Genomic DNA, 26984 nt, shown 5'->3' with positions numbered 1-26984 from the left:
GAAAATGAGTGAGCTGCATGCTGCAGACCCCTCTTTGATTACACATCTGCTGTGCAGCCCAAAACAAAGTCTGATTGAGAGAGCAGCAAAACTCAGGCTAACAAAAGGCCTGGAAAGCAAAGGAAAAATCATGCTCTTAATTCACATGACTATGGAATGAGGAAGATATAAAGCTAACATCAGAACTGTGGGATGTTTTTACGCAACAGTAAACAGTATATCTTTGTTCTTAGTTATTTTTCATTTCTAAAGATGTTATTTTTAGAGCAGGTTTAAGTTTATAGCAGTATTGAGAGGAAATGTAGAGATTTCCCAAGTACTTCCCACACAAACACAGCTGCCCCAACCAGAGTGGTCCACTTGTTACTGTTGGTAAATCTAAACTAACGGACCGTCATCACCCAGGGCCCATGGTTTACATTTACAGTCACTCTTGATGTTTTAGGAGATGTTGAATATTAATAGATTTGATAACTTAAGATTTTGTAATACCAAAAATTAAAAGCAAAGTAAGATTATATGGCAAATAAAGTGGATGATACATTTCTGACATGTATTACAAGGGAGCAATCCTAGTGTTTGAAGTGTAGTTAACAGACTAGAAAGAGGAATACAGGAACACAGCTGAACATGATAGTGTATGTCTATAATCCCAATATTCAGGAGGCAGAGGCAGGAGGATCACTGTAAGGTCAAGGTCAAGCTTGTCTCCCTATCAAGTTACTTGTCACCCTGTTTCAAATAAAACAACAAATATATGAATTACATCAGGAAAAGCCAGTTGAGTCATGAATAGACTACTGAGATTGCAGATTTGAATAAAATGAGCTTGCCTAAAGATATAGCGAAGTCTGTTTTTTTAAGAGAGCAGTTTGATAAGATGTATGTATCCATGCAGGCTAATCTTATGTCAACTTGACACAAGCTATAGTCATCAGAGAGCAAGGAGCCTCAGTTGAGGAACTACCTCCATGAGATCCAGCTATAAGTCATTTTTATTCAATTAATGAGCACGGAGAGGGCCCAGCCCACTGTGGGTGGTACCATTCCTGGGCTGGTTCTGGGTTCATTAAGAAAGAAGGCTAAGGGTCTGGAGAGATGGCTCAGTGGTAAGAGCACTGGTTGCTCTTTCAGAGGTCCTCAGTTCAATTTTCAACAATTATATGGTAGCTCACAACCATCCATAATGAGATCTGGTGCCCTCTTCTGGCCTGCAGGCAGACAGATCACTATTACATATTAAATAAATATATCTTTAAAAGAAAAAAAAAGGCCAGCCTGGTCTACAAGAGCTAGTTCCAGGACAGGCTCTAGAAACTACAGGGAAATTCTGTCTCGAGAAAAAAAAAAAGACAAAAAAAGGAAGCAGTCTGAGCAAGGCATAAGGAGCCAGCCTGTAAAATAAGTAGCACCCCTGCTTCCAGGTTCTTGCCCTGTTTGAGTTTCTGTCCTGACTTCCTTCAGTGATGGGCAATAATATGGAAGTGTAAGCCAAATAAACCCTTTCCTTCCCAGCTTGTTTTTGGTCATGGTGCTTTGTTGCAGCAATATAAACCCTAACTAAGACAAAGGTCAGGATTGTTGGGTATTGCTGTGACAGACCTGACCATGTTTTTGGGTAGATTGTGGCTAGACTTTGGATTTGGGCTAGAAAAGCCAGTGAGTGTTGAAAGCTCAGTGGGCTGTTCTGTGGAAGCTTGGAAGAAAGTTGACAGCAGAGCCAGGCATGGTGGCACACACCTTTAATTCCAGCCATCGAGAGGCCGAGGCAGGCAGCTCTCTGTCAGTTCGAGGCCAGCCTGGTCTACAAAGTTCCAGAACAGCCAAAGATACACAGAGAAACCCTGTCTCGGGAGAAGAAAAAAAAGAATTTTGAGAGCATTGCAGGGGATGGAGGTCTGGCTTGTGAAATTTCAGAGTGCAGATTAAAGACTATCACGGCCATTTGCTGTTTTGATTTAAGAGTCTGGCATTGTGGCATTGTGGTAGCTGGGGCTGAAGAATCAGCTGTGATTAACAAGATACCAGAACTCCTAAAGTCAAATTTTTGCATTGCTTGGATACTCGATGCTAGTTGGCAGGAGCTGAGAATCTGGCATTGATTAAGAACAGACCAGCATTGTTAGGGTGAAACCTGGGAAGTATTTCCTGAGAGCACACAGAAGCTGGGCTCCAGAGGCAGCCTAGGTTGTACCTTGTGCTGGCAGCTGAACTTGGTAGTGTGAGGGTCACCCAGGTTTTGAAGGCATGAAGGGGTCATGGAGAGCCGTTGAGGCTTGGCACTGTGAGAGGCCAGAAGAGGCCATTGGTGAAGGTGGAGCCTCAGTGGCAGTTGAAAGCCCAGGATTGAAGGGGTCATGAAGAAATGTTGACAGTGCAGAAGTAAACAAGTATAAGAAGTTGCATAGTGATAAACTGAAAAAAATTCCCACTGTGCTAAGTCAGATTTGTCACTCACTTTTTGAATGAAGAGATGGCTCAATGGAAATAAGAGCACTTGATGGGAAAGCCAGAGGGTCTGAGTTCAGATTCCCAGCACCCACATGGCTTTGCAGCCTGCAAGCCCACTACCGTGTGGTGAACACAGGCTCATCTCTGGAGCTTGCGAGCCGTCTAGCCTAGCTGAAATGGTGGAGCTTCAGGTTCAGCAAGAGACCCTGTCTGAAAACATAGCCTACAGAGGGCCAACAAGATGGCTCAGAGGGGAAGGGCACTAGCCACTAACCTGATGACCTTAGTGCTATCCGCAGAACCCACATGTCGGAAGGAGAGAGCCAGTTCCTTCATGTTGTCCTCCAGCTTCCACAGGCAAACTATACCATGTATATATGCCCAACACATGCATGCAGCAATTAATTAATTAGTTAAGGTGGAGAGACATAGAGGAAGACACCCTCTATGGCTTCTGCATGTGTGTGTGTAGAGGCATGTGTACTTGCACACACACAAAAGTTCACACTTGAGAATTGAATAATCAAGTCACAAAAATAATTACAAAGAAGCAAAAACTTGTAAAATAGTTAAATGACCAACAATTCATTCCACAAAATATAATGTAGCTATTAAAAACCTTATTGAGATGCTGGTCTAAAACAAAAATTAAAAAAAAAAAACAGGCCCAATTGTGCACACTCACAATTCCAATGCAAGAAGGTAGAAGCAGGAGAATTCTTGGAACTTTCTGGCCAGGCAGCCTAGCCTGATTATTGAATTCCAGGTTCTGGTGAGAGAGATCTTGTCTCTAAAAACAATGTAGTAGCTAGAGAGGTGTCTCAGATGTTAAGAGCATTTGTTGCACTAATGACGACCAGGTTCGATTCCCAAAACCTATATGGTGGTTCATGACCCTCCATAACTCCATTTCCAGGGGATCTGATGACCCTCGTCTAACCCCATGGGCACCTCACACATATGTGTTTCATATATATATATATATATATATATATATATATATATATATATATATATATGCAAACAAAACACTCATACACATAAATCTAAATTTTTTATTTATTTTATGTTATATGTATGAATGTTTTACCTGAATGCATATATGTACACTACATCTCTGCTACATTCCTAGGAACTGGGATTATGAATTGTTGAGCCAAGATATGGGTATGGATCCTCTATAATAACAAGTACTTTTAACTATTGAGCCATCTCTGCAGCCCCCCAAAAAGGGCACATTGAGTTAGGTATGGTATAATGCAGACATAGTCCCAGCCTTCAGTCCCTCTGGAGACTGAGGCAGGAGGTTCTTTTTTAATAGGTAGGCTCAACTGTATATATAAGACTGGCTCAAAAAAAGAGAGAGAAAATAAACATAGAACTAGAAAATACTCATGAAGAGATATTAAATGAAAACACAAGTTTCAAAATTATGTTTATAATTACAGTATAATTTATAATGGTTATAGATTATATTATATAATTATTAATTATAATTACAGTATAATTTTTTAAAGTAGATGTATAGGGGAAAGACAGGAAAGATGCAGCAAAGCACTGAGGATGGTTCTGTTTGCAAAGTGAGCAGGATTTTAGGCTTCTATTTAAGTTTGCCTGTCTTGTTTTTTAATGATTTATTTGTTTTATGTGTAAGGTTATTTTTGTCTGCATGTATGCACATGTGTGGACTTGATGCTCATGGAGGTCAGAACAGTGTGTCAGATCCCCTGGACCTGGAGTTACAGCTGTTAACCCCTATGTGGGTGCTGGGAATTGAACCTGGCTCTCCTGCAAGAGCAGTATAATGCTCTTAACCACTGAGCCATCTCTCCAGACCCCAGTTTGCCTGTATTAAGCCTTTTTAGTTAGTATTGAAATGATAATTCGTAAATGTGGGAAGGGATTTTCTGCAGAGAGATTTCTTTTGGGTTCTAAGTCTTGTACTGTGAGAAGTGTGTGTTCCATATGTTCAGACTCTCTCCCTAATAGATGATTTGCCTTATTGCTAGGCTCTCTTGGCTATCAGAGAATTTTACTGTTCAGCCTGGATAATTAGAAAGCTTTCCTTATGCATGCACTGATTTATATGAAAAACATCTTTTTAGAGTACATGACTGTAAAACAACTCATGCTTCTTCATCTGTCCACGAGTCTACATTGCATTAAGTTGTGCATCTTAGCTTCTATTTTTCTGATAGGTAAATTGATAAGGGTAAGAGGAATGAAGGGCATGGTGCACCAACACTGACCAGGCACTTCATTCTATAATAGCTTCCATTACCTTTTCTTCTTACCTCTTGTAACTTGTGCATATTGAAAAGAGCCTCATTGATTTGCTGTGGCAAAAATGACCTGTATGACTCAGCACAAGATCTTTACATCTTAGAACAGTTGGAAGATAGAATTTTTGACTAAGATTTTTTTTTTCGAGACATGGTCTCTTAGTATAGTCCTAGCTGTCCTGGAACTTGCTCTGTAAACCAGGCTGACCTTGACTTCAGAGATTCCCCCCCCCCCCACTGCCTCCTGGCTGCTGGCATTAAAGGTGTCCACTACTTCTGGCTAAGACTAAGAATTTTAAGAAGAGTTCCCAAATTGAGCCTCCAACCATTAGGTTAAGTTAAGGATGGATGCCACCTTCATTATCAACCTGCTTTCTCGGTACCCAGGACACCCTTATTCTGTCTTATGGTGAATCTCTCAGGAATCTAGATATGTAACTTTTTGATGTAGTCCTTCCCATTTTCTTTAAATTGATAGTAAACCTAATTTATAGGAATTGCCTAGGTTGAAACAAAACAAACCATTGCTTTTTTCGTTAATTATGATAGAAATAAAAATTGATCATTAATGGTCACAATACTTTTAGGTCAAGGAATATTCAGTTTGGAGGTTTCAACTAAGACAGAGTGAAGGTCATGTCTCTTGGTTTACAAACAGGACTCTGCTATACCCACACTGATAATTGCTGTGTTATGTCTGTGAACAGGTTCCTGGTATAAATTTACCTGTCAATCAGCTGACTTACTTCTTCGCTGCAGTCCTCATTAGTGGTGTTGTACATGAAATTGGACACGGTATAGCAGCTATTAGGTAATAAGACTTAACTTTTTCCTTTCTACTATATGCAAAGAAGCTTTTCATTTAAGAAGATTTATTCCTCAAATCTGGTATGTTTGAGGATTTTTTTTTCTTTTCTTTTGGTAGATATCACTAAATGTATCCTTAGCATTCATTACTTGGGGTAGTGTCTCTTTTATAGAAAAAAACTAATATACTGCTGATGTGTCTTTCCAGTCATGTGATCATCTGTAGTTTAAGTCTTTCTGTCTTTTGGTTTATGCCAGCATGATTATAATCTTGGTGCTTCAGGGTTTTTCATCTAGCCTTTTTATTTAAAAAATATATTTATTTATTGTGTATGTGTGTGCATACATGTACATGCTGTGGCATGCTAGTGGAAGTCATAGAACCTGTGGGAGTTACTGTTTTCCTTCCGCCATATGGATCCCCGAAACAGGTCACAGGATTGGCAGGAAGTTCCCTTACCCACAGAACCATCTTGCTAACTGGTACTCTGGTCTTCACTGAATTCAACCCTCTGCCACTACTCAGAATGTTTTCTGAGGTGAGGGGGTAGTCAGAAGGAGAGGTCTCTTTAGCCCAGTCTGGCCTCAAACTCAGAGTCTTCGTGCCTCAGTCTCCCAAGTATTAGGAAAGTAAGTATGTGCTACTGTACATGGCTCTACATTATTGGCTGAAACAGTTTCCTATTTCCGTTCCTGCCCCCATGTTGCTAGAATAAAAATCTAGAAGTGCTAGGTTCAACGATATCTAAGCTTACCCAGAAACCCAGGCAGAAGACAGAAGATGAGACCTATCATGCTGTGTTGATGTTTTTGACTACCCAGAAGGCAAGGGTAGTCACTACTTCCCTGATAGCTCATGGCAACTCCTGGCATAATCAGAAGCATGCTGACAGACAGGTTTTCTCTTTTGTGTATAGGGACCAGGGAGAAGACAAATCACTATTCTAGAGAAGATGAATCATTATTGTTTTCCAGTTGCTTATGAATAAATCTAGCTTCTGATGATAGACATTCGTCTTAACACAGCATTTTGAGCAGATGTGCACACTACTGGTTTAAAGAGGCAGTTACCTTAAAGGAACTTTGGCATGTGTATGTGAGTGTAGACGTGGGTGTATACATGTACCATATGTGTGGAGATTAGAGAACAATTTCAGGAATCATTTCTCTTCCTACAGGTGGGTTCCTAGAATCAGGTTGTCAGGTTTAATAGCAAGCAGCTTTATTACTGAGCAGTCACACTAGCCCTGGTTAACTTTTTTTTTTTTTTTGGTTTTTCGAGACAGGGTTTCCCTGTAGTTTCTAGAGCATGTCCTGGAACTAGCTCTTGTAGACCAGGCTGGCCTCGAACTCAGAGATCCGCCTGCCTGGTTAACTTTTAAAATCTCATTTTTCTTCCATATATTTAGCCTTGTAATCTTTAGGGTATTACGTCTAGAATCATGTTATTAAGAGTTTCATAATTTACAGTATGTTTGTGAAACAACTTGGATACCTTATAAAATATAATACTTTTCTATTTATTCTTTGACAATTTCACGTGTACGATATATTTTGATCATATCCATCCCTTACTCCTAGCCTCCAGCCCCCTCCCAAGTTCTCCCCTTAGTAATGCAATAAGTTCAGTTAGTGCTACCTGTTATGTGCATGGTTGTAGTGCCATCCACTGGCGCATTGGCAATCCACCAGAAACCATCAGCTGCCAATAACTTCTCAGCTGGGGAAATGCCTCATGAACTTCTCCCCCATTCGTGCTGTGCTGTTTAATTGTTTTGACCTTGTGGTCTTGTGCAGGAAACCATAGCTGGTGTGAATTCATGAGTGTGCTGGCCAAATTACATCTGAAAGACAGTGTTTTGCAGTACTCCTTCCCAAACTCTGGGTCTTACAATCTTCCTGCCTCCTCTTGTACAATGTTTCCCTGAGGCTCGAGGGAATGGGTGTGTGATATCTGATATCTGGTGTCCCACTACACGTGAGCACTCCATAGTCACTTATTCTCTGTACGTTGACCAGTTGTGAGTCTCCATTTAACTGCCATCCATTGCAAAAATTAAATAGCAACTATCTGTGATGGTGGTTGAGAATAGCACTAATCTATGGATATAAAGATTATTAATTAGAAGGCAGGTTGATGCTATGTCTATTTAGCCAAACACTAATAGTAGATTCTTCCTTAGGGCCTGTGAGCTCCTGCCATAGTCACTGTTCTATTGCTTTGAAGAGACCATGACCAAAGCAACTCTTCTAAAGGAAAGCATTTAAGTAAGGGCTTGCTCATAGTTCAGAGGTTTAGTTCATTGTCCTCAGTGGCAGGGAATCTGAAGGCACACATGGCACTGGAGCAGTAGCTCTCGCTGAGAGCTTTACTTTCTGATCTTCAGGCAGAGAGAAAGGGAGAGACAGGGCCTGTATTGCTTCTAATTATTTCAAACTTCTACTCCCTGGTTACCAAGCACTCAAATATATGAGCTTATGGTGGCCGTTCTTACTAAACCACCACACCTCTCCATGTTCAGAGTTTTAGCCAGGTTTAGTAGTAGCAACCATGAGTTCCCTTCTGTGGAACAGACCTAAATCCAACCAGAAAAGTGGTTGGTTATCCACATAACAATCTTGGTAGACTGGTTGTTGTTATAGCTCACGTGCATAGTCTGGTCTGCCACTATGGACTGTGGATTATTTATAAATCTCATTACTAACAAAGAGTGAATTATGTAGTTGTCTTGTACATTTACTGTTAAGGTAGTGCTTTCTTCATAGTACCTGTTTGGTTCTGTGAGACTATTAGATATATGACTTTTTAGAAATGAAATGGTGGAAAAACTATTTCTTTTAGGGACTATCTTACCATTAACTATTTTTAAGTGCTCAACAGAAATATACTTCCATAAATCTTAAGAATTATTTATAATAACTAAGACAAATGTGTTTGAATCATGTATTTGAGTTATATATTTCCCCTTGTCCTTCTCTGAAAATAGTTTATAAATTTCTGCCATTGATTTCTAAAAGAATTATTAGCTGTATCTTTATATCAAATTTCAATTAAATATTCAACAATAGCAAAATCCTAAACATTTAGCATTTTAAGTATATTTCAGAGTTCTCTAGAGCCTAGACCAAAACTTTATTATGCTATTTTAAAGTTATGATTATTTGTTTTTATTATATGTTTTATTTATCCAGGGAATTATTTTTAAAAATTTTTAAGATTATATCATTATTAACTTGACAAATACTATAATATCAGTAAATTCCTTTTATGTGATTTCTTACATGTTTTCTTAGGGAACAAGTTCGATTTAATGGCTTTGGAATTTTTCTCTTCATTATTTATCCTGGAGCATTTGTTGATCTGTTAACCAACCATTTGCAACTTATATCACCAGTCCAGCAGCTAAGGATATTTTGTGCAGGTAACAAATAGATTTCATTGTTTTTTAAATGTTTATGTGTTGTTTGGGTTTTGATTTTCTGTGGTTAGTGACTTTATTGAAAGTACTCTAGAGAAAAACAACATTTGGTTAATAAATTCAGCTTCTTATTACTACCTCAAAAACAATTTTATTTGTTTGTTTTGTTTTGTTTGTCTTTTGAGATACAATTTCACTGTGCTGAACAGCCTTGGCTGTCCTGGAACTAGTTCTGTAGACCAGGCTGGCTTTGAACTCACAGAGATCCATCTGCCTCTCTCTCCTGAGTGCTGGAAATAAAGGCATGCACCACCAACACCTGGCCAAAAACAATTTTTTAAAAACCAACATAAATTAGTAAAAATTTAAATTAAAAGCAAAGGAGAAAATTTCATGTTTACTGGAGCAAAGGAATGGTCAAAACCTAAAACCACATCTATGAAATCTACAAAGAAATGTGCAAAAGTCAAGAGAGAACATAAAAGGTCAGTCACATGATAAATCGTAATTCAAGAATGAAGAAAAGATGGTATGCAAGGATTGACGCTGAACTCAGCACTGTCAGAGTTCAGCCAGCCAGAAAAACTCACCTGGGGATATATAATTATGTAGGGGAGAAATTCTGGGAAAAACAGATTCATCTCAGCTACAGGAACCCAAGGCAAATCTACCACAACCCTACGTCTCATTAAATGGAATAGCTAAGGCTAAACAAGTATGGAAATAGAATTTTTGAACACACTGTGTTATAACTAACCCGTAAATAAAGAATTGAGGTGGGGGCTAACAACATCGCTCAATGACTAAAGACACTTTCTGCCAAGCCAAGCCTAATGACCTCAGTTTGATTTCTAGGTCCTATGTGGTAGGAAGGAGAGAACCAACATCCACAGGTTGTCTCTGAATGCTGTGTTCATGCCATAACATGTTCTGCACAAAATAAATAAAATATATGTTTTAAAATGTCTTTAGGGGCTAGAGAGATGGCCTAGCAGTTAAGAGCACTTGATACTCTTAAAGAGGACCTAGATTTGGTTCTCAGCACCCACATGGTGCTTCACAGCTATCCTTAATTCCGGTTTAAGGGCTTAATGACCTGACCTCCATAGGTCACATAGGCAAAATATTCATACACATAAAGTAAATTACTCAAAAATTCATTTTTTCTTTGAAAATTTGGAGGTAGACAAAGTAAAAGCAATAAGTCTGCATACTAATCCCCTCATTTCCTTAGTAGTGTGAATCAGATAATTGAGATAAAGTCAGAAATAGTGATTTGAGTGTAATAATATACAGTAAATGATCTGAAAAATACATTTAAACATTTCAAGTGATCATAGGAAATGAAAGTAGACAATAGAAAAAAGTCCTTATATCATGATGAAATAAGCCAACTTTTAAAAAATGAAAATATATTCTTTTTATTATTAAATGAGATAAACTCTACTATTAAAATGTCAGGCTGAGATATAGTTTACTGGTAGGGTGTTCACATAGCATCTGTGAGGCCCTGGGTTTGATCCCCATCACTAGAAAAGAGCCCTTAGTTTAGATTTAAAAAGTATCTCAAATTTGTGATGTTTATAAAAATATGTGAATGTTACTCAAATATTGGAAAGTGTATTCTATGCAAATAATAAAAAGTCACTTAATAATAAGGAATATAATCTACTATGAGAACTAATCATCATGATTTGTATTTTAAGAAATACCAAATCAGAGCACGAAACAAAATAGATAAAGTAGGACAAATATAAATATAATATATTCATCTCATGTATAAAAATATGACCATGGAATCTCATAATTACTTTTATAAAAATAGATAAGTTAGATTGTATGTTATGAACACAGGAGACAATTTCTTTTTAAATGCCCATTAAGTTGATAAACCAAAAAAAATCCATATATTCACAAGTCTCTAATCTAAAGAATAATAGTAGAAAAACAGAAATTTGTCTTAATTACACATTGGATCCACTTAATTAAAAAACATAATAACTTGATGATACTAGTTATGATTAATTATTCAAAATAGTAATAATGAGATTTTACTAGAATACAGTATAAAGCATTACTAAAAGAAAAATTCAATGCCATACACAGTTCTTATAAAATTAGAAATGGAAATAAGTCAGGCAATCAACTTAAGAAATATGAAGACAAGTATAAAATAGTTAAGAAATAGCAGGATAGGGCCTAGACAGATGACTCAGAAGTTAAGAGGACTTGCTGCTCTTGCAGAGGACCTAGCTAGCTTAGGACTTAGTTCTCAGCACCCACATGGTGGTTTCCAACTGTAGTGAGAACCCGCCACCCGGCTAGCTTTACCCAAAATAATTACACACAAATTGTACTCATTTAAACACTGCCTGGCCCATTAGCTCTAGCCTCTTACTGGCTAACTCTCGCATCTTGATTAACCCATTTCTAATAATCAGTGTAGCACTACAAGGTGGTGGCTTACCAGGAAAGATTCAGCATGTCTGACCTGGCAGCTGGCTTCATGGCAACTGACTCACTGCCTTCTTCCTCCCAGCATTCTGTTCTGTCTTCCCCACCTACCTATGTTCTGACCTATCAGGCCAAGCAGTTTTCTTTATTAATTAACCAATGAAAGCAACGGATAGATAGAAGACCCACCTACATCACCCAACCATCTCTAACTCTAGGGCGAGGCAATCTGATGAGCTCTTTAAACTTCACAGACCCCAGATAATACATGTGGTGCATGTATATACATAAAGGGAAAATAATCACACACATAAACTAAAGAAATGATGGGGTAACTAAGGATATAATCAAAAATAAGAAATTACAGAAGAGTCAGAGTGTTAAATAAGAGCTATTCTAGAAAAATAAATAAAACATTAAGCTACAGGGAAAAAGCTATTGACAGAACCTGCATTCAGATTGGTGAATAATATCTGATACACAGAAAATTTTATCATTTTAGCGTTTTTGTTCATCTCTGAAAAAAGTTTTCAGAAAACTGAAGAATTACAAGAATGTGAAAATAACTGAAGTTAACTAAACAGGCTATTAATTACAAGAGAAGAAATTAGAAAAGTTGATACAGATTTTCCCTTAAAGTTTTATAGGTAGAATAATAAAATCCTGAATAAATTTTTCTAATAAAAGATTATAAAGTGAGATGATGTATGCCATAGTAGTCAAAAAATGTATTAACTACATTTTAAACATCAAATAATTCCTGAATGTCATCTGTATTAGTCCTTTTCTTTTGATATTATAGCACAATGCAGTTATAATACATAGTAAATGATGTTTATTTATACAGTAAAGATTAAATCACTAGTAATGTTTATATTGAGACAAATATTTAGATATACACAACAGTTAGGTGTACAAGGAACAGTGGGCGCCATTCTGTTGATGGAGCTACGGGCCGATTCCCGCCACCCGGCTAGCTTTACCCAAAATAATTACACAGAAACTGTATTCTTTTAAACACTGCTTGGCCCATTAGTTTCAACCTCTTACTGGCTAATTCTCATATCTAGCTTTAACCCATATTTAGTAGTCTGTGTAGCACCACGACGAGGTGGTGTCTTACTGGGAAGGATCTTAGCCTGCATCCATCTCGGAGAGGAGAGCTATGGCGTCTGCCTGAGGTGTCTGCCTGACTCTGCTTTCTTTCTCCCACAATTCTGTTCTGTCTACTCCGCCTACCTAATTTTCTGTCCTAACAGGCCAAGCAGTTTTCTTTATTAATTAACCAATGAGAGTAACACATAGACAGATGACCCTCCTCCATCAGTTAGGATGTATTTTTTAAAGTTAACTTTCCAAAGTATTATCATAATTCAAAAGTTAAAGTGGCATGCATAGCATAAAGTTAACGTTCCAAAGTATTATAATTCAAAAGTTAAAGTGGTATGCATAACACTCAGCAAATATTTTTTTCAATTGTTTTGATTGTTGTAGTTGGATTTTTGTGGAGGGTTTGGGGGTTTTGTTTGTTCTTTGAGATATGGTCTTACTGTGTAGTACAGGCTGAATACCAGTTCTTACCTCCAGCTTCAGAGAGTTGAGAGTGGAGGTATATGCCTTGCAGAAACTGGGTTTTATTTTGTTAAGCAAATATAGCACTGGTAGATTTGTGTGTATGGGGGGGTGGTAGAGCACAAAATGTGGTAGATTTCAAGAAGGCAAGTAAAGTCGTATTTAGTAAAAGGAGTAGTTGGATGTTTCACATATTTATTAAATATATTAAAGGACAAATATATTAAAGGTGGTTGTGGCGCACAGCTTTAATCCCAGCATTCGGGAGGCAGAGGAAGGCAGATCTCTGAGTTTGAGGTCAGCCTGGTCTACAAAGCGAGTTCCAGATCAGCCAGGACCACACAGAGAAACCCTGTCTTGAAAAACTAACTAAATACACACACACGTATGTATATATGTATGTATGTATGTGTATGTGTATATGTATATGAATGTATATGTGTGTATGAACACATACATAAATTTTATATGCATAAACATATATATAAAATGACAAGATAATCAACTATTCCTGATGGCATGTATATTAGTAAATTTTATGGTTGGATAAGGGAAAATAAATAATTATAAAGGGGCTGAGGGTCTATAGCTCAGTGGTAGGGTGCTTTTATAACATGCACACACAAAGTGTAAAGTTAAAATAGAATAGACATTTTCTAGATCTGATATAAGCCTGGCTGAGGGGAGGTAAGAAAATCAACTGAAATAAAATAAGGAAACCAGTAAAGAACCTAGAAAGGAAAATTATTTTTAGTCAATAATTAGATAAGACAGCAAGCAGGAAAGCCAACGCAGGGTCCGCAGGCCACCAGAAAGTTCCACAAGCTTTAGGCATGCGCAGAAGATGCTTGCTGAATGGTCTGTCTCAGTGCAATGACGCATCCAGTGGCGCGCGTCTAATGACGTGTGCAGTGACGTCCAACGCATGCGTCTGCCGGGAAACAGCACTTAACGCCTCGCCTCAGACGACGGCCAGCTCTTCTCCGAAGCGCACGCTTTTCGTCGAGCTCTCGGGTTTGTTTAATTCTGTTGTTTTGTCATTGTTATGTTGTTTTGTCATTGTTGTCCTTGTTTCTAAGCACGCAAGTGCGTGCTTTTCTTCCCTGATTATTTTTCTACTCCACAGCCATCTCCCACCGGCTTGCTACCCAGTACCGCTACGTGGGTCTCAGCCATGGCCTCAGAGAATCTTCTCTGTATCACCACAGAAAATGCAGAGATTCCTGCTGATTTTGTAGACCTGAAGCCACATAATGTAGAAGCGGTTTCTGTGGAAACCAGCTCATTCCCGACCATCGAAGTGTACGGAGACACAAGTGTCGATTGGGCGCGTGGTGGCCACTGCCACTCTCCTTTTATCGCTCTGCAGCCTCTTGAGGGCACCCTGAGTAATGGGGAGCACGATCAGGATATGATCATCATCGAGACACGAGAGGAGGTGGTGGACTTCCAGTACTCAGACAACCTGCTATTCAGTTCTGAATTCGAAAGCCAAATGGCTGTTCCAGGTATTGATGAAGATCCCTATCTCCAGCCGACCAATGCCTCCTTGTCAGGCTTCGTGGCGGCAGAGAACGATCAAGGTGAGCTCAGTCGCTATGAAGGGAATCTCTGTAGTTTGACGACCACTATCGAGGCTGGCGTACAAGAAGGTGTGAGCCGTGACCTGGGCGGCAAACAATGGGAGCAGAAGCAGGTGGGAATAGAAGTTCTTGAGGGAGAATTACCCTCCACCGTGTGGGAGGCCAATGGACAAAAAAATCCCGTGCCCAAAAGGCAGGCTGACGACTCACCTCCTGATTACTCTGCGTATATGACGGGAAAAAAATTTCCTCCTGAAGGAATACCTGGCATTGACCTGTCTGATCCCAAACAGCTGGCAGAATTTACAAGCATGAAGCCCAAAAAGCCCAAAGGAGACTATCCAAGACCTATAGTTTGCTCTCATACAGGCTGCGGGAAGATGTTCAAGGATAACTCCTCTATGAAAAAGCACTTAAACATCCATGGGCCTCGAGTGCATATCTGTACAGAATGTGGCAAAGCTTTTGTTGAGAGTTCGAAGCTGAAGCGTCATCAGCTGGTTCACACTGGAGAGAAGCCCTACCAGTGTACCTTTGAAGGCTGTGGAAGACGCTTTTCCCTTGATTTCAATCTGCGCACTCATGTCCGAATTCATACCGGAGACAAGCCGTTTGTGTGCCCGTTTGATGGCTGCAACAGGAAGTTTGCTCAGTCGACCAACTTGAAATCGCATCTCTTAACACATGTTAAGAGCAAGTAAAAAGAAGTGAGAAGATCCTTCTGAAGCCTGGGAAGTATTTTACAGTGATGTGCCTGGGAATAATATGCCTCTTGTTTGAATAGTTTCTAGGAAAGTTATTGCAAATGAATTCTACAGATCTGAGGTTTATCTTTTGATAGAGTAAAAGTTAAAAGTTTTATGTTGATTAGATGCCCCATTTTGTGCTGCAGTGAAGTTTTGTTAAGTTTGGTTTCAACAGGATAGACTAACCTCACATTGATGCTATGTGTTTAGTACTAATATACTTTTCGAAGCTTGGTTTCAACTAATTCACGAACCTCATATTGTTGCTAAAGATGACTTTTTTTTGCTGGAGTTCTTCGTTTCAACAGGAGACTAAATCGTGAACTTCATATTGCTAAAATACCCTGTCTTCTGCAGTAGTATTTTTATGAAACTGGTTTCAACAAGATACTAATTCACAAACTAGATATGCTAAAGTGACCGCTTTTAGTCCACAGGGGTGTTTTTATGAAACTCGCTTTCAACAGGAGACTAACTCATGAACCACTTTGTTTCTAAAGATGGCCTGTGTTATTTTGCTTTGAAGTGTTTAGAGAAGCTTGATTTCAACGTAGAATAACTCACAAACCTCATTGTTGCTAAGATGCTCTGTGTTTTCTGTGAGGTGATTTTTTTTTGTGTGGTTTGGTTTTCAACAGGATACTACATCATAAACCTCATATTGCTAAGGTATTCTGTCTTCCTCTGATGTGTTTTTATAAAGTTTGAACAAGAGATGGTTTCATATGCTAAAATGACTGCTTTATTCTGTGGTGGCGTTTTTATGAAACTTGCTAATTCATGATCCTCATATTGCTAAGGTGTCCTGTATTATTCTACAGCAGTGTTATTGTAAAGTTGGTTTTGACAGGATAATAATTCATGAACCTCACAACATAATGATGTTAATATGCCCTGTTTTGTTCTGCAGTGGTGTTTCTATGAAGTTTGGTTTTAACAGGCAACTAATTCACAAACCCATATTCTCAATAAGTGGCCTGTCTTATTTTGCAGTCGTGCTTTTGTGAAGTTTGGTTTTGGCAGGAGAATCACTCATGAAATTCCTGTCAAATTACATTTCTTTATACAACTGTGTTAAAAATGTGACTTTTGCATTCTTATTAATATGAAGTTTACTTACTAATATTTTTAATTGTGTGTTCTAAGTGCTCATGTTTACTTTTAGGAATGTGCTTAGTAATTGTATATATGTTTTCTGTGGAGTTGATGTTGTAAAATATAGTCTTTAAAGCATGGGCAGTTTTGTACATACATATTCTGATAAATGTTATAGGTTTGTTTGCTGTCTTAATTTTAGCAGTATTCCTTGATGTCAAGACATTTTTTGTAAATTTCTTTTAGCTGTATTATACAGTGTAGAATATTAGATGATTTAATCATATTAGCCAGTTTAAGCAACTTTTAATCACTTTATGCCTTCCCCTTATACTGCCTAAGGTGCTGTTGTTGAGTATAATTTCTTTGATCAATTGAGAATAGTGTTTGATTTAATAATATTTTGTCTTCAAATCGATTGCATGTTTGGTGTGTACTTTTGTGTGATAGAAAAAGCAAAAATAAAGTAACGGTTTGGAGCGTTAAAAACAGCTTGCTTGTGTGAGTATGTTAGCTAGAAAATAAGAGGAAAGTGTTGCTGGTGTCAGGTCAGTAACATCAGTAATAGTAATTCCAACAGAACATCTGGTAGTGCACGGAACAGTGACAAAAATTATTTAGCCAAACTGTCTTTTGTGTCACTATTAAAAAACTGTGCTCTTGAGAAAGCAAAAGTGGTAAGAAGTATTTCGGAAGTATACTAGTAAACAAAGCATTAACGGCCAAGAGTTTGTTTAGATGAGTGACACGTGTCTGCTTCACACATGTCCGTTTTCGCCTAGCCATCATTGGCAAATTCAGAATTTAGAGGGTAATAGTACCAACTGCAAGCTTGAAAGACAATTGAGAAGTACCCATAAAGTCGAGAAACCAGTGCTGTCATGTGACCCCACATTTGTTCACTTGTCCATGCCTGTTTCTTTTACTAGCGACAGGGCAGTATTATGAATTAGTTTGTTCAGAGAAAATGCTAGTGCGTGAAATAAAGAGGGGGATTTCCTTGGTTTTGATTGTTCTGCTTGTTTTTTAGACAAGATCTTGCTCTGTAGTCCAGGCTGCCTTGAATTTTCACAATGTAGTCCTTGCTGGCCTGTAACTTACAGCAGTTGTGCCTCAGCTTCCCAAAGGCTGAGATTATAGGCATAACCCTCCAGGTTTATATTGATTTATCTTTATTTTTTAATATTCTGTTTGATGAGGTTAGGAAAGAGGTGGGTGTGGCCATGTGCATGCTGTGACATACCTTTGAAGATCAGAAGACAACTTAAAGGAATCTGCCATGTGGGACCTGGGAATGGAACTCAGGTCATCAGCGTGGCAGCAAGAACCCTTACCAATTTAGTAATAGCATGGCCCCTTTTTATTTGTTTTTGTTTTTGATGAAGCTTTGAAAGTAGTATAAAAAAGCTGAGTATATTATTAAAAGTGGGAAAGATTTATTATAACAGAGCCGATTGACCATATTGGGGTTTCTATTTGTTTGGAGTGTTGTTGTTGCTACAGTTTATTGGTCCAGGGTTTGTTACCCTATGTAGCCCAGGTTGGTCTCACTCATGACCACCCCCCGCCCCGTGAACTGTTACGTATTATTCTGTTTGTACAAAAAATATGAATTCATCGCATTAAAAAGTAATTTACACTTAAAATAGGATGGGGTGGAATTCCCCCCTTTTTATATGTTTCTAGAGCTACTAAAAAACTGTATTTACGAAATAGTTGATAAAAATATTCCTCAGGAAAGCCGGACTGGGTGGCGGTGGGACACACCTGTTAATCCCAGCACTAGGGAGGTACAGGCAGGCGAATCTCTTGAGTTCGAGGCCAGCCTGATCTACACAGTGAGTTCCAGGACAGCCAGGGTTGTTACACAAAGAAACCCTGTCTCGGAAAAAAATCCTCTGGATTGTATGAGGGAGATAGCCATGAAGCATGCATGGTTAGTCGGACTTTCTTACTTCAGAGTCTGGACTCTTGTTTTGGTCTCTCGGTTGTTTTCTTGCAGGGAGATCTTTAGTTTTGTGGTCTAATTTGTCCTTTTCTCTACTCTTCCCTTTTTTTTTTTTTTGTCTAATAAACCAGTACCGTCCCTTTCCCCAACCCCTATCTTTTGAGGCCTATTTTAGCTTTAGGCGGACCTTAACTGAAGCCCTGTGGAGCAATACTTGGGCACTTTTGCCTCAGCCCGGCCCGCCTTTCTAGAGCCCGCCTTTTTAGAACCCGCCTTCCTAGGGCCCGCCTTCCTAGCCCCCCTCCCCCGCCGTCCTAGGGCCCACCCCCTAAAGCCCGCCTTCCTAAGGCCCCGCCCCCTAAAGCCCGCCTTCCTAGGTCCCACCCCCTAAAGCCCGCCTTCCTAAGGCCCCGCCCCCTAAAGCCCGCCTTCCTAGGGCCCCGCCTTCCTAGGTCCATCCCCTAAAGCCCGCCTTCCTAAGGCTCCGCCCCCTAAAGCCCGCCTTCCTAGAGTCTGCCTTCCTAGGCCCCGCTCCCTAAAGCCCGCCTTTCTAGGGGCCCCGCCTTCCTAGGGCCAGCTCTTCACAGCTCTTGCACATGCATCCTTGTATATACAAACAGTAAAAAAACCATGCTGTTTATCACGATGCTGTTAAAACATCGTGATCGTTAATAGGTAGGTTTACAGGCTGGTGAAATGGCCGAGCCCTTAAAATCACATTTTCTTCTAGATAACCTGAGTTCAGTTCCCAGCACCCACATAGTGCAGCTTGCAACCGCTTACAGCTCCAGCTTCAGGGGATCCTCTATATATCTGGCTTCCACAAGTTCACACGCATACGCACAATAATTTAAAGACTTGGGGAGTTGAGACAGGGATTCTCATTGTAACAGTCCTGGCTCTCCTGGAATTCTCTGTAGACCAGGCCGCCTTGAACTCATAGAGATCTACCTGCCTCTGCCTCCCAAGTGCTGGGATTAAAGGCATGCACCACCATTGTCCCACTAATTAAAATATTTTCAATGATGAGTTTATAATATTTTCATTTGTATCAAATCTAAGACAAAATCAATGATACTGCTATAATTTGGTATTTTTCCATATTTGCTAACTATATGTAATAAATAATTTTATACTGAGATGTTGAGACAACTTGGGGGTTAAAGGCATTTGCTGCCAAGTCTCATGACCTGAGTTCAGTCACCAGGCCTCACATGGGAGAAGGCAATACCGTCAACAAATTGTACTTTGACTCCCATGTGAAGGTATAGTGTAGCACACATGAGCAAGCACATGCACTAAAATAATAACTAAAATAATATAATTTAAAATTTTTAAATTGATACGTTTTCAAAAATCTTTAAAATTTGTGTGTGTGCGCGCGCGCGTGCGCGCACGTATGCACGTGTGCATATGTATGTGTGTGTGGTATATGCAATGTATATACAGGTGCACTGACCCAAGCATGTACTTGTGGAGTCCAAGAATGATGTCCACACCTTCCCCCCATCCCCCAAAATTTGGGGAGACAGTATTTCTCACAGAACCTAGAGCTCATGGCCAGTGAGCCCCCAGGATCTGCTGTCTTCACTCCAGCTGCTGAAATTACAGATAGGTACCTCTGTGCTTGGCCCTTATGCTGATTCTAGGGATCTCAGTGCAAATTCCTATGCTTGCACAGCGTGTGTTTTACCTACTGAACCATTTCCCCAGTCCTAAGAATTTTGCTTTCTAACTTCACCCTGACTTTTATTTGTATATGCTTGAGGTTTCTATCAAAGAACATGAACATGTTTAAATTAAGGGTGTGTATATTTATTTTATAAAGACGGCATAGTTAGGTGTTGTATTTTTATTAAATCATAATCTCATAGAGCCTTCAGAATTATAGTATGTACACGTCAGATTTTAGTATCTGAAGTGAAGGCAGACTTAGTGAGCATCTATCTGCTTAACAGTTAATAGAACCCTCTGCCTCGCAACCCTTTTCTATTTATAATCTTATTAGAATGCCGTGCGTTACAAAGTCCAGCAAACTGTTCTTCTTGCTACTGTTGAACTTACTCCTTTTGTTCTCTCTCTTTTCAGGTATATGGCATAATTTTGTCCTTGCTCTCCTTGGTATTTTAGCTCTTCTTCTACTCCCAGTAATTCTCTTACCATTTTACTACACTGGAGTTGGGGTACTTATCACTGAAGTTGCAGAGGTAAATAATGGGTCGCCTAGGGTGTCCTCTCACCAGGTGCTTTGTTATAATTCTTAAAATCCCTTCAAATGCAAACATAGTGTTGGGAAATAAATTGGATTTTTTTTAATGTCATGAAAATTGTTTTTCGTTCTGAGCTAAAGAGGTAATATCAAGATTTTGTATGTGGTTTATTGATAAAAATGCTTTGTGTATCTTTATTATTTTTATATTTCTGTTTTTCAATACTACTAAGAAGAATAATTAAACCTAGGTTACCCAGCCAAAACATTTTGTAGGAGTTTTTTAAATTGTTTTTATTGAGCTATATATTTTGCTCCTCTCCCCTCCTTTTCTCCCCTCCCCTTCTCATTTTGTAGGTGTTTTTAAGTTAACTGCTAATTCTGTGTTTTAGTAGCTACTATGATGCTGTCAAGACTCTATCTTTTCAAGAGGAAAATTGCCTTTGTCTGTATATTTGGGGAGGTGATTATATAAAGACTTATCCTGTGGTTTTGTTCACTAAGGATATAAGAGTTTCTCTTGAATTTATAAAAATTTTATTGATGTTTATATATGCTACACAGATGTGAGTGCCAGTAAAGGCCTTTTAGAAGACGGTGTTTGATCCCCTGCTTCTGGAGTTAGAGGTGGTGGTAAGCTACCTGATGTAGATGCTGGGGACTGAACTCAGGTCCTCTGAAAGAGCAACAGTACCCACAAAGTCGAGAAGAGTGTCTCCAGCCTGGAGCTGGAGTTAGAGCTTCTTGAGAGCTACCTTACATGGGTACTGGGAACCGAACTCAGGTCCTTTGGAAGAACAGCTTAATTGCTGAGCCATCTCTCTTGAATTTTAATTAGCTGGTATTTTGTATATGTTTATAATCTGTGTTCAAGTGAGTATGCTCATGTGTGTGTGTGTGTTGATGCATTTGGAGACCAAAGGTTGACATCAGGTGTTTTCCTTAATGCTCTCCCCCTAATATGTATTTATTTATTGAGACAGGATCTCACTATATTGCCCTAGATGTCCTAAAACTCACTATGTAGAACAAGCTGGCCTTGAATTCATAGAGATCCTCCTGCCTCTGCCTCCTCAGTGTTGGGATTAAGGCTATACACCACCACACCGTTACCCCCTACACTTATCTTTTAAATTTTATTATTTTATATGTATGGGAGTTTTGCCTACATAATACATACACATATGATTGTGTATATGTATACACACACACCAGGTGCCTGCCTAGGTCCCATGGAAGGCAGAAAAGAGTTTTGGATTCCCTGGAACTAGAGTTACAAGTAATTGTGAGCTACTATGTGGGTGCTGGGAGTCAAACTCTGGGTTTCCTGGAAGAATAGCCAGTGCTTCAACCACTAAGCCATCTCTCTAGCTCTCCTCCTTCATTTTTGAGACAGTCTCTCACTGAGCCTGGAGCTTACCCATTTAACTATGCTAGCTGGCCGGCAAGCCAGAGGGAACTTACTGTCTCTGCTTCCTCAGACTTATAAGCCACTATAGCTTTGTGTGTGGGGGGGGGGGGGCTCCAGACTCAGGCCTTCCTGTTTACACAGCAAGCACTTACCAACAGCTGCCTCCCCAGCTTCTGTTCTGTTCATTAGAGGTTTTGTTGTTGTTTATCCCCAGAAGGTGTGCACAGATTTATTTTTCTTTTTAAAAATTTCTTTAATTTGAGACAGAGTCTGACTGTGTAGCCCTGGCAACCTCAAACTGTGTTTCCCCAGTGTACCGCCACACCCAGCTTATTTATTTGTTTTTAGAATTACATAATTTGTTTATTAAATACACATTTATTCTGTTTTGGCTCTTTTTAATTTAAAAATAGTATTCTCTGACAAGTTCATATAATGTATTTGGGTCATATTCACTCCTCCCCTTACCTCTTCGCAAATCTACCCCCACCTCTCTGTCATCCCCCACAACTTCATGTCTACTCCCCCCCCACTTTAATTTGCTAACCCATGGGCTTCAATTTGTACTGTCCTTCTCTATCCTTCTGGATGTGGGGCCATCCATTGGAGAGTGATTCATTGTGTCTTGGCTTTTTTATTTTTTTTACATTAAAAAGTTTGTTTTTTTAACTTTTAAATTTCATTTTATGTGCATGGGTAGGTGCTTTGCCAGTGTGTCTGTGTACTGCTTGGAAACCTACTACCACGGAGGCCAGAAGAGTGCATTGGATCCCCTGGAACTTGGGTTTAATAACTGTCATGAGCCACTCTGTGGGTGCTGGCAATGGAAACTAGATCCTCTGAAGAGCAGCCAGTACTCTTAACGACTGAGACATCTCTCCAGCTTCTCACTGTTTTTGGTTTTCACCTTTTTGTGCTGCTGGTAATCAAACTTAGGACCTGGTACACACTAAGCCTGTATTGTGTACCTTACTATTTTTTAAATTTTTCAAGACACAGTTTCTCTGTGTATCTCTGGCTGTCCTGGAACTCACTCTGTAGACCGCCAGGCTGGCCTCGAACTCACAAAGATCCGCTTGCCTCTGCCTCCCTGAGCGCTGGGATTAAAGTATTTTAATCTTAATAATCAATAAATAGAGTTTTTAAGTCGTGAATACTTTATAATATTGGTGAACTGGTGAATGCAATTAAAATTGTGTGACTATAAATTTTGGATTTAGAGATGGATTGTTTTATGCCATTATTCAAAATGATTCTAATTTGAGGAAAGGTCTGAGCTGAATGGAAAGGAATGGGAGAGTGGAGAGGGTTGTTAAAGGGAGTTGGGGGAGCAGTGAATAGGCTCAAAATTCTCAAAGTGAAATTCTCAAAGAACTAATCAAAATGTTAAAAAGTATTCTATTTTTAATTAGTGCAGTGTCTATTACCATGGCTAGTTTTGATTGATTATAGCTTGCTATTATACATTGTCTGATTTGATTTTCCTTCTTTCCAAGGACTCACCTGCCATTGGACCCAGAGGCCTTTTTGTGGGAGACCTTGTCACTCATCTTCAGGATTGCCCTGTTACTAACGTGCAAGATTGGAATGAATGTTTAGATACCATTGCATATGAGCCCCAAATTGGTTACTGTATAAGTGCATCAACATTACAACAATTAAGCTTCCCAGTTAGAGGTGTGTGCATTCTCTCGATATAACATAATGTTTCAAGTACCAGTCCCTTCCATTACTATCCCTGAGACCATATCTATTGATTTATTTTTTCCAATTGTTTTAAAGCAAGTTATTAAAATAAATAGGCTCAAGCTAATAGATATTCTTCTTGGTATATTGGGTATTTTGTTTCCTGTATTATATACTGTTGAACCTATAATTTCTTTTATAATACTATATTTTTTTTTTTTTTTTTTTTTTTTTTTTTTTTTTTTTGGTTTTTCGAGACAGGGTTTCCCTGTAGTTCCTAGAGCCTGTCCTGGAACTAGCTCTTGTAGACCAGGCTGGCCTCGAACTCAGAGATCCGCCTGCCTCTGCCTCCCGAGTGCTGGGATTAAAGGCGTGCGCCACCACCGCCCGGCTTATAATACTATATTTGACTTCTAGAACTCAAAACACTATTGTTTGGGTCGAGTGTATAACTCAAGTGATAGAAGATTTTTTTTGTTTTGTTTTCTTTTGTTTTGTTTTCCGAGATAGGGTTTCTCTGTAGCTTTGGAGCCTGTCCTGGAACTAGCTCTTGTAGATCAGGCTGGCCTCGAACTCACAGAGATCCACCTGCCTCTGCTGAGATTAAAGGTAGCTACTTATTTATTACGTATACAGTGTTCTGCCTGCATGTATGACTGCAGGCCTGAAGAGGGCACCAGATCTCATTACAGATGGTTGTGAGCCACCATGTGGTTGCTGGGAATTGAATTTAGGACCTCTGGAAGAGCAGCCAGTGCTCTTAACCATTGTGCCATCTCTCTAGCCCCAATAGAAGATTTGTATAATGTGTGCAATGACCTGAGTTCTATCTCTAGTACCATAGAAAAAAAGTAATTGTAAAAATGTGTAAAATCAGCTGGATGTGGTGGTGAGTGCCAGCACTCGGGAGGCAGAGACAGGTGGATCTCAAAGAAAAGAAAAGAATCCCTTTCTTTTTCTTACTAAAATATAACTAAGCAAAAGCAGTTATAGAAGTCATGTGTGGGTGCTAACATGTCCAAATCTATCTGAGATAGTGTTTTTTAGTGTGTTTTGTATAGCAGAAGTCTAGGGAAGTTGTCTTGACTTCCAAAAAGACCTGGGAAGTAGGTTTTGTTGGCCAGTGCAGCAGGTGGGAAGGCTGAAGCAAGTTTCTTCCGGAAACCTGCTAAACTTAGTTAACTCCGAAAAGGTCACCTCCCAAATTCTTTCCAGATTTAATTTTCCATATATTCATGAGCCTTTTAGTATGAAACATTTTCTTTATTTCTAGATTTATTTATTGTGTGCATGTATGAGGGGTTACAATTGTATGAAAGTCAGAGTACAACTTTATGAAGTTGTTTCTCCCCTTCTACCTTTCTGTGGGTTCTAGAGACAGAACTCGGGTCATCAGGCTTACATAGTTGAGTGACAAACACTTTTTCTCACTGAGCTATTTTATCAGCCACTTCCCTATTTTTTAATAATTGTTTTTTTAACGTTGTAGTGTTATTATGCCTCCTAAGTCTCTTCAGTTTATCACAAAACCCCTTGTTTTTGAAAGGCCATGTGTTTATTGAAACTGAGTCACTTGTTTTCTCAAATTTTACAGTCTTTCTTGTCTTTTTCAAATTTAGAGGCTTGATTCAGGATTCTTTCCTCTCCCTCTCCTCCCTTTTCCCTATCTGCCTGTGTCTCTGCCTCTAGCTCTCCTTCCTTCCCTCCCTTTAAAGTATTTCATAGGTAATGCTTGGTACTTTTATTTGATATTGGTAGATGTCCAGATGTCTAGTATTCTCTTGTTCACTAATATTAAGAATTTTTTTTAGTGACCCATCTGATTCTTTAAGGTTGAAACATTTGTCACAGTCCCTTACTCCCCACAGTCCCTTTTTCAAGCAGGCTGGCCTTGAACTCACAGAGATTCACCTGCCTCTGCCTCCTGAGTGTTTTATGTCTTTAAAAAGCAGAATTTTAAACAAATATACTTCTATGTAAATAGATTCTAATAAGGACTGTGTTTCTTTTTAGCATACAAACGACTAGATGGTTCTACTGAATGCTGTAACAATCACAGCCTCACAGATGTGTGTTTTTCCTACAGAAATAACTTTAATAAGCGTTTGGTAAGTTGTCCCCAAGGCAGTTCTACTTGTCTGATATGATTACTAAAATAAATAGGTAAAGCTAAAACAAAAGTTATAAAGCTTTCTCTTTTTATTCTATTTACTTTGTGTCATTTAATTAAGACCTCTGTGTTTCAGATATCACATTTTATCTGAGAATCTAAAAATCTACATTGGTATGATATCCATATAGCAAAAATAGAATATTGAAATTTAATTTATAGTAGTTGTACAATAATAGCATTCCTTTTATATGAAAGCAATTTCTAATCTGCTGGGTGACAAGAAAAACATGAAGGAATGCAACCTAGATTTTTCTTGTTAATAAATAATTTCTAATATTGATTAATATTGTATTTTTAGCATACGTGTCTACCTGCCCGGAAAGCAGTTGAAGCTACCCAAGTTTGTAGAAGCAATAAAGATTGCAAAACCAGCTCAAGTTCAAGTTTCTGTATAGTACCATCTTTGGAAACTCACACTCGATTAATAAAAGTGAAACATCCACCTCAAATTGATATGCTCTATGTAGGACACCCACTGCATCTTCACTACACAGGTGGGTATTATTGGAATAGACTCTTAAAAAAATCCTTAAGATCATATATATTCTCAGTTGCAAAAACTCAATACAAATCCTTGTGTTGATTCCATTTATTATAAATTTGATCACTTATCTATCAAAATTTTATTAACTCGTTCTTAAGCATTAAGTGGAGTTAAAATAGAAGAAAAAAGAATTAACCTATAGAGAATGACACTCTTTGCTTCCTGATGATTTTTGCCCAAGTCAGATAGATAATCTGTGATGTTTTCTGAGTTCATAATGTATCCAGATTCTCCAAAATGGTGGCAAGAGCTGCATGCTCTTGAGATTACCAAAATACATAAAAGTGCATGACACATAAATGCTTTTGTCTTTTGAGACAAGGTCTCATGTAGCCAAGACTGGCCTCAAACTCCCTTTGTAACTGAGGACAAAGTTGACCTCCTGATCTTCGTGTTTTTCACTTCCTGAGTGCTGGGGTTATAGTGGGTATACCACCACATCCTGTTTTATGTGGCCCTGGGCATAAAACTCAGGACTTCATACATGCTAGGCAAACACTCTACCACCTAAGCTTTATCCCCCGTCCAACATGAACATCCCTTGCCCTTGGCAACCACTAATATACTTTGTTTCTATAAACATGCCTGTTCTATACATTTCATA

General features: G+C 38.9%; 2 protein-coding genes across 5 annotated transcripts in view; both read left to right on the top strand.

Annotated features, from left to right (window-relative positions):
* Mbtps2 (membrane bound transcription factor peptidase, site 2) overlaps positions 1–26984 on the top strand; it is a 64538-nt gene that overhangs the window by 11041 nt on the left and 26513 nt on the right. For all 4 annotated transcript variants that reach the window (XM_038316612.1, XM_038316613.1, XM_038316610.1 and 1 more), the window contains exons 4-9: positions 5441–5544; positions 8835–8962; positions 20446–20564; positions 23474–23654; positions 25677–25771; positions 26135–26330. In XM_038316612.1, the coding sequence (XP_038172540.1) occupies positions 5441–5544; positions 8835–8962; positions 20446–20564; positions 23474–23654; positions 25677–25771; positions 26135–26330 (823 nt within the window). The remainder of the gene's footprint in view (positions 1–5440; positions 5545–8834; positions 8963–20445; positions 20565–23473; positions 23655–25676; positions 25772–26134; positions 26331–26984) is intronic.
* On the top strand, positions 13543–17659 carry Yy2 (YY2 transcription factor). The gene has a single exon (XM_038316614.1). The coding sequence runs from the start codon at positions 14160–14162 to the stop codon at positions 15267–15269; it is 1110 nt and encodes a 369-aa protein (XP_038172542.1). The 5' UTR covers positions 13543–14159; the 3' UTR covers positions 15270–17659.

The sequence above is a fragment of the Arvicola amphibius genome, chromosome X (genome assembly GCF_903992535.2).
Source record: "Arvicola amphibius chromosome X, mArvAmp1.2, whole genome shotgun sequence".
NCBI lineage: Eukaryota > Metazoa > Chordata > Mammalia > Rodentia > Cricetidae > Arvicola > Arvicola amphibius.
The sequence above is the reverse complement of the archived record's forward strand: the minus strand, read 5'-3'. Positions and strand labels throughout refer to the sequence as shown.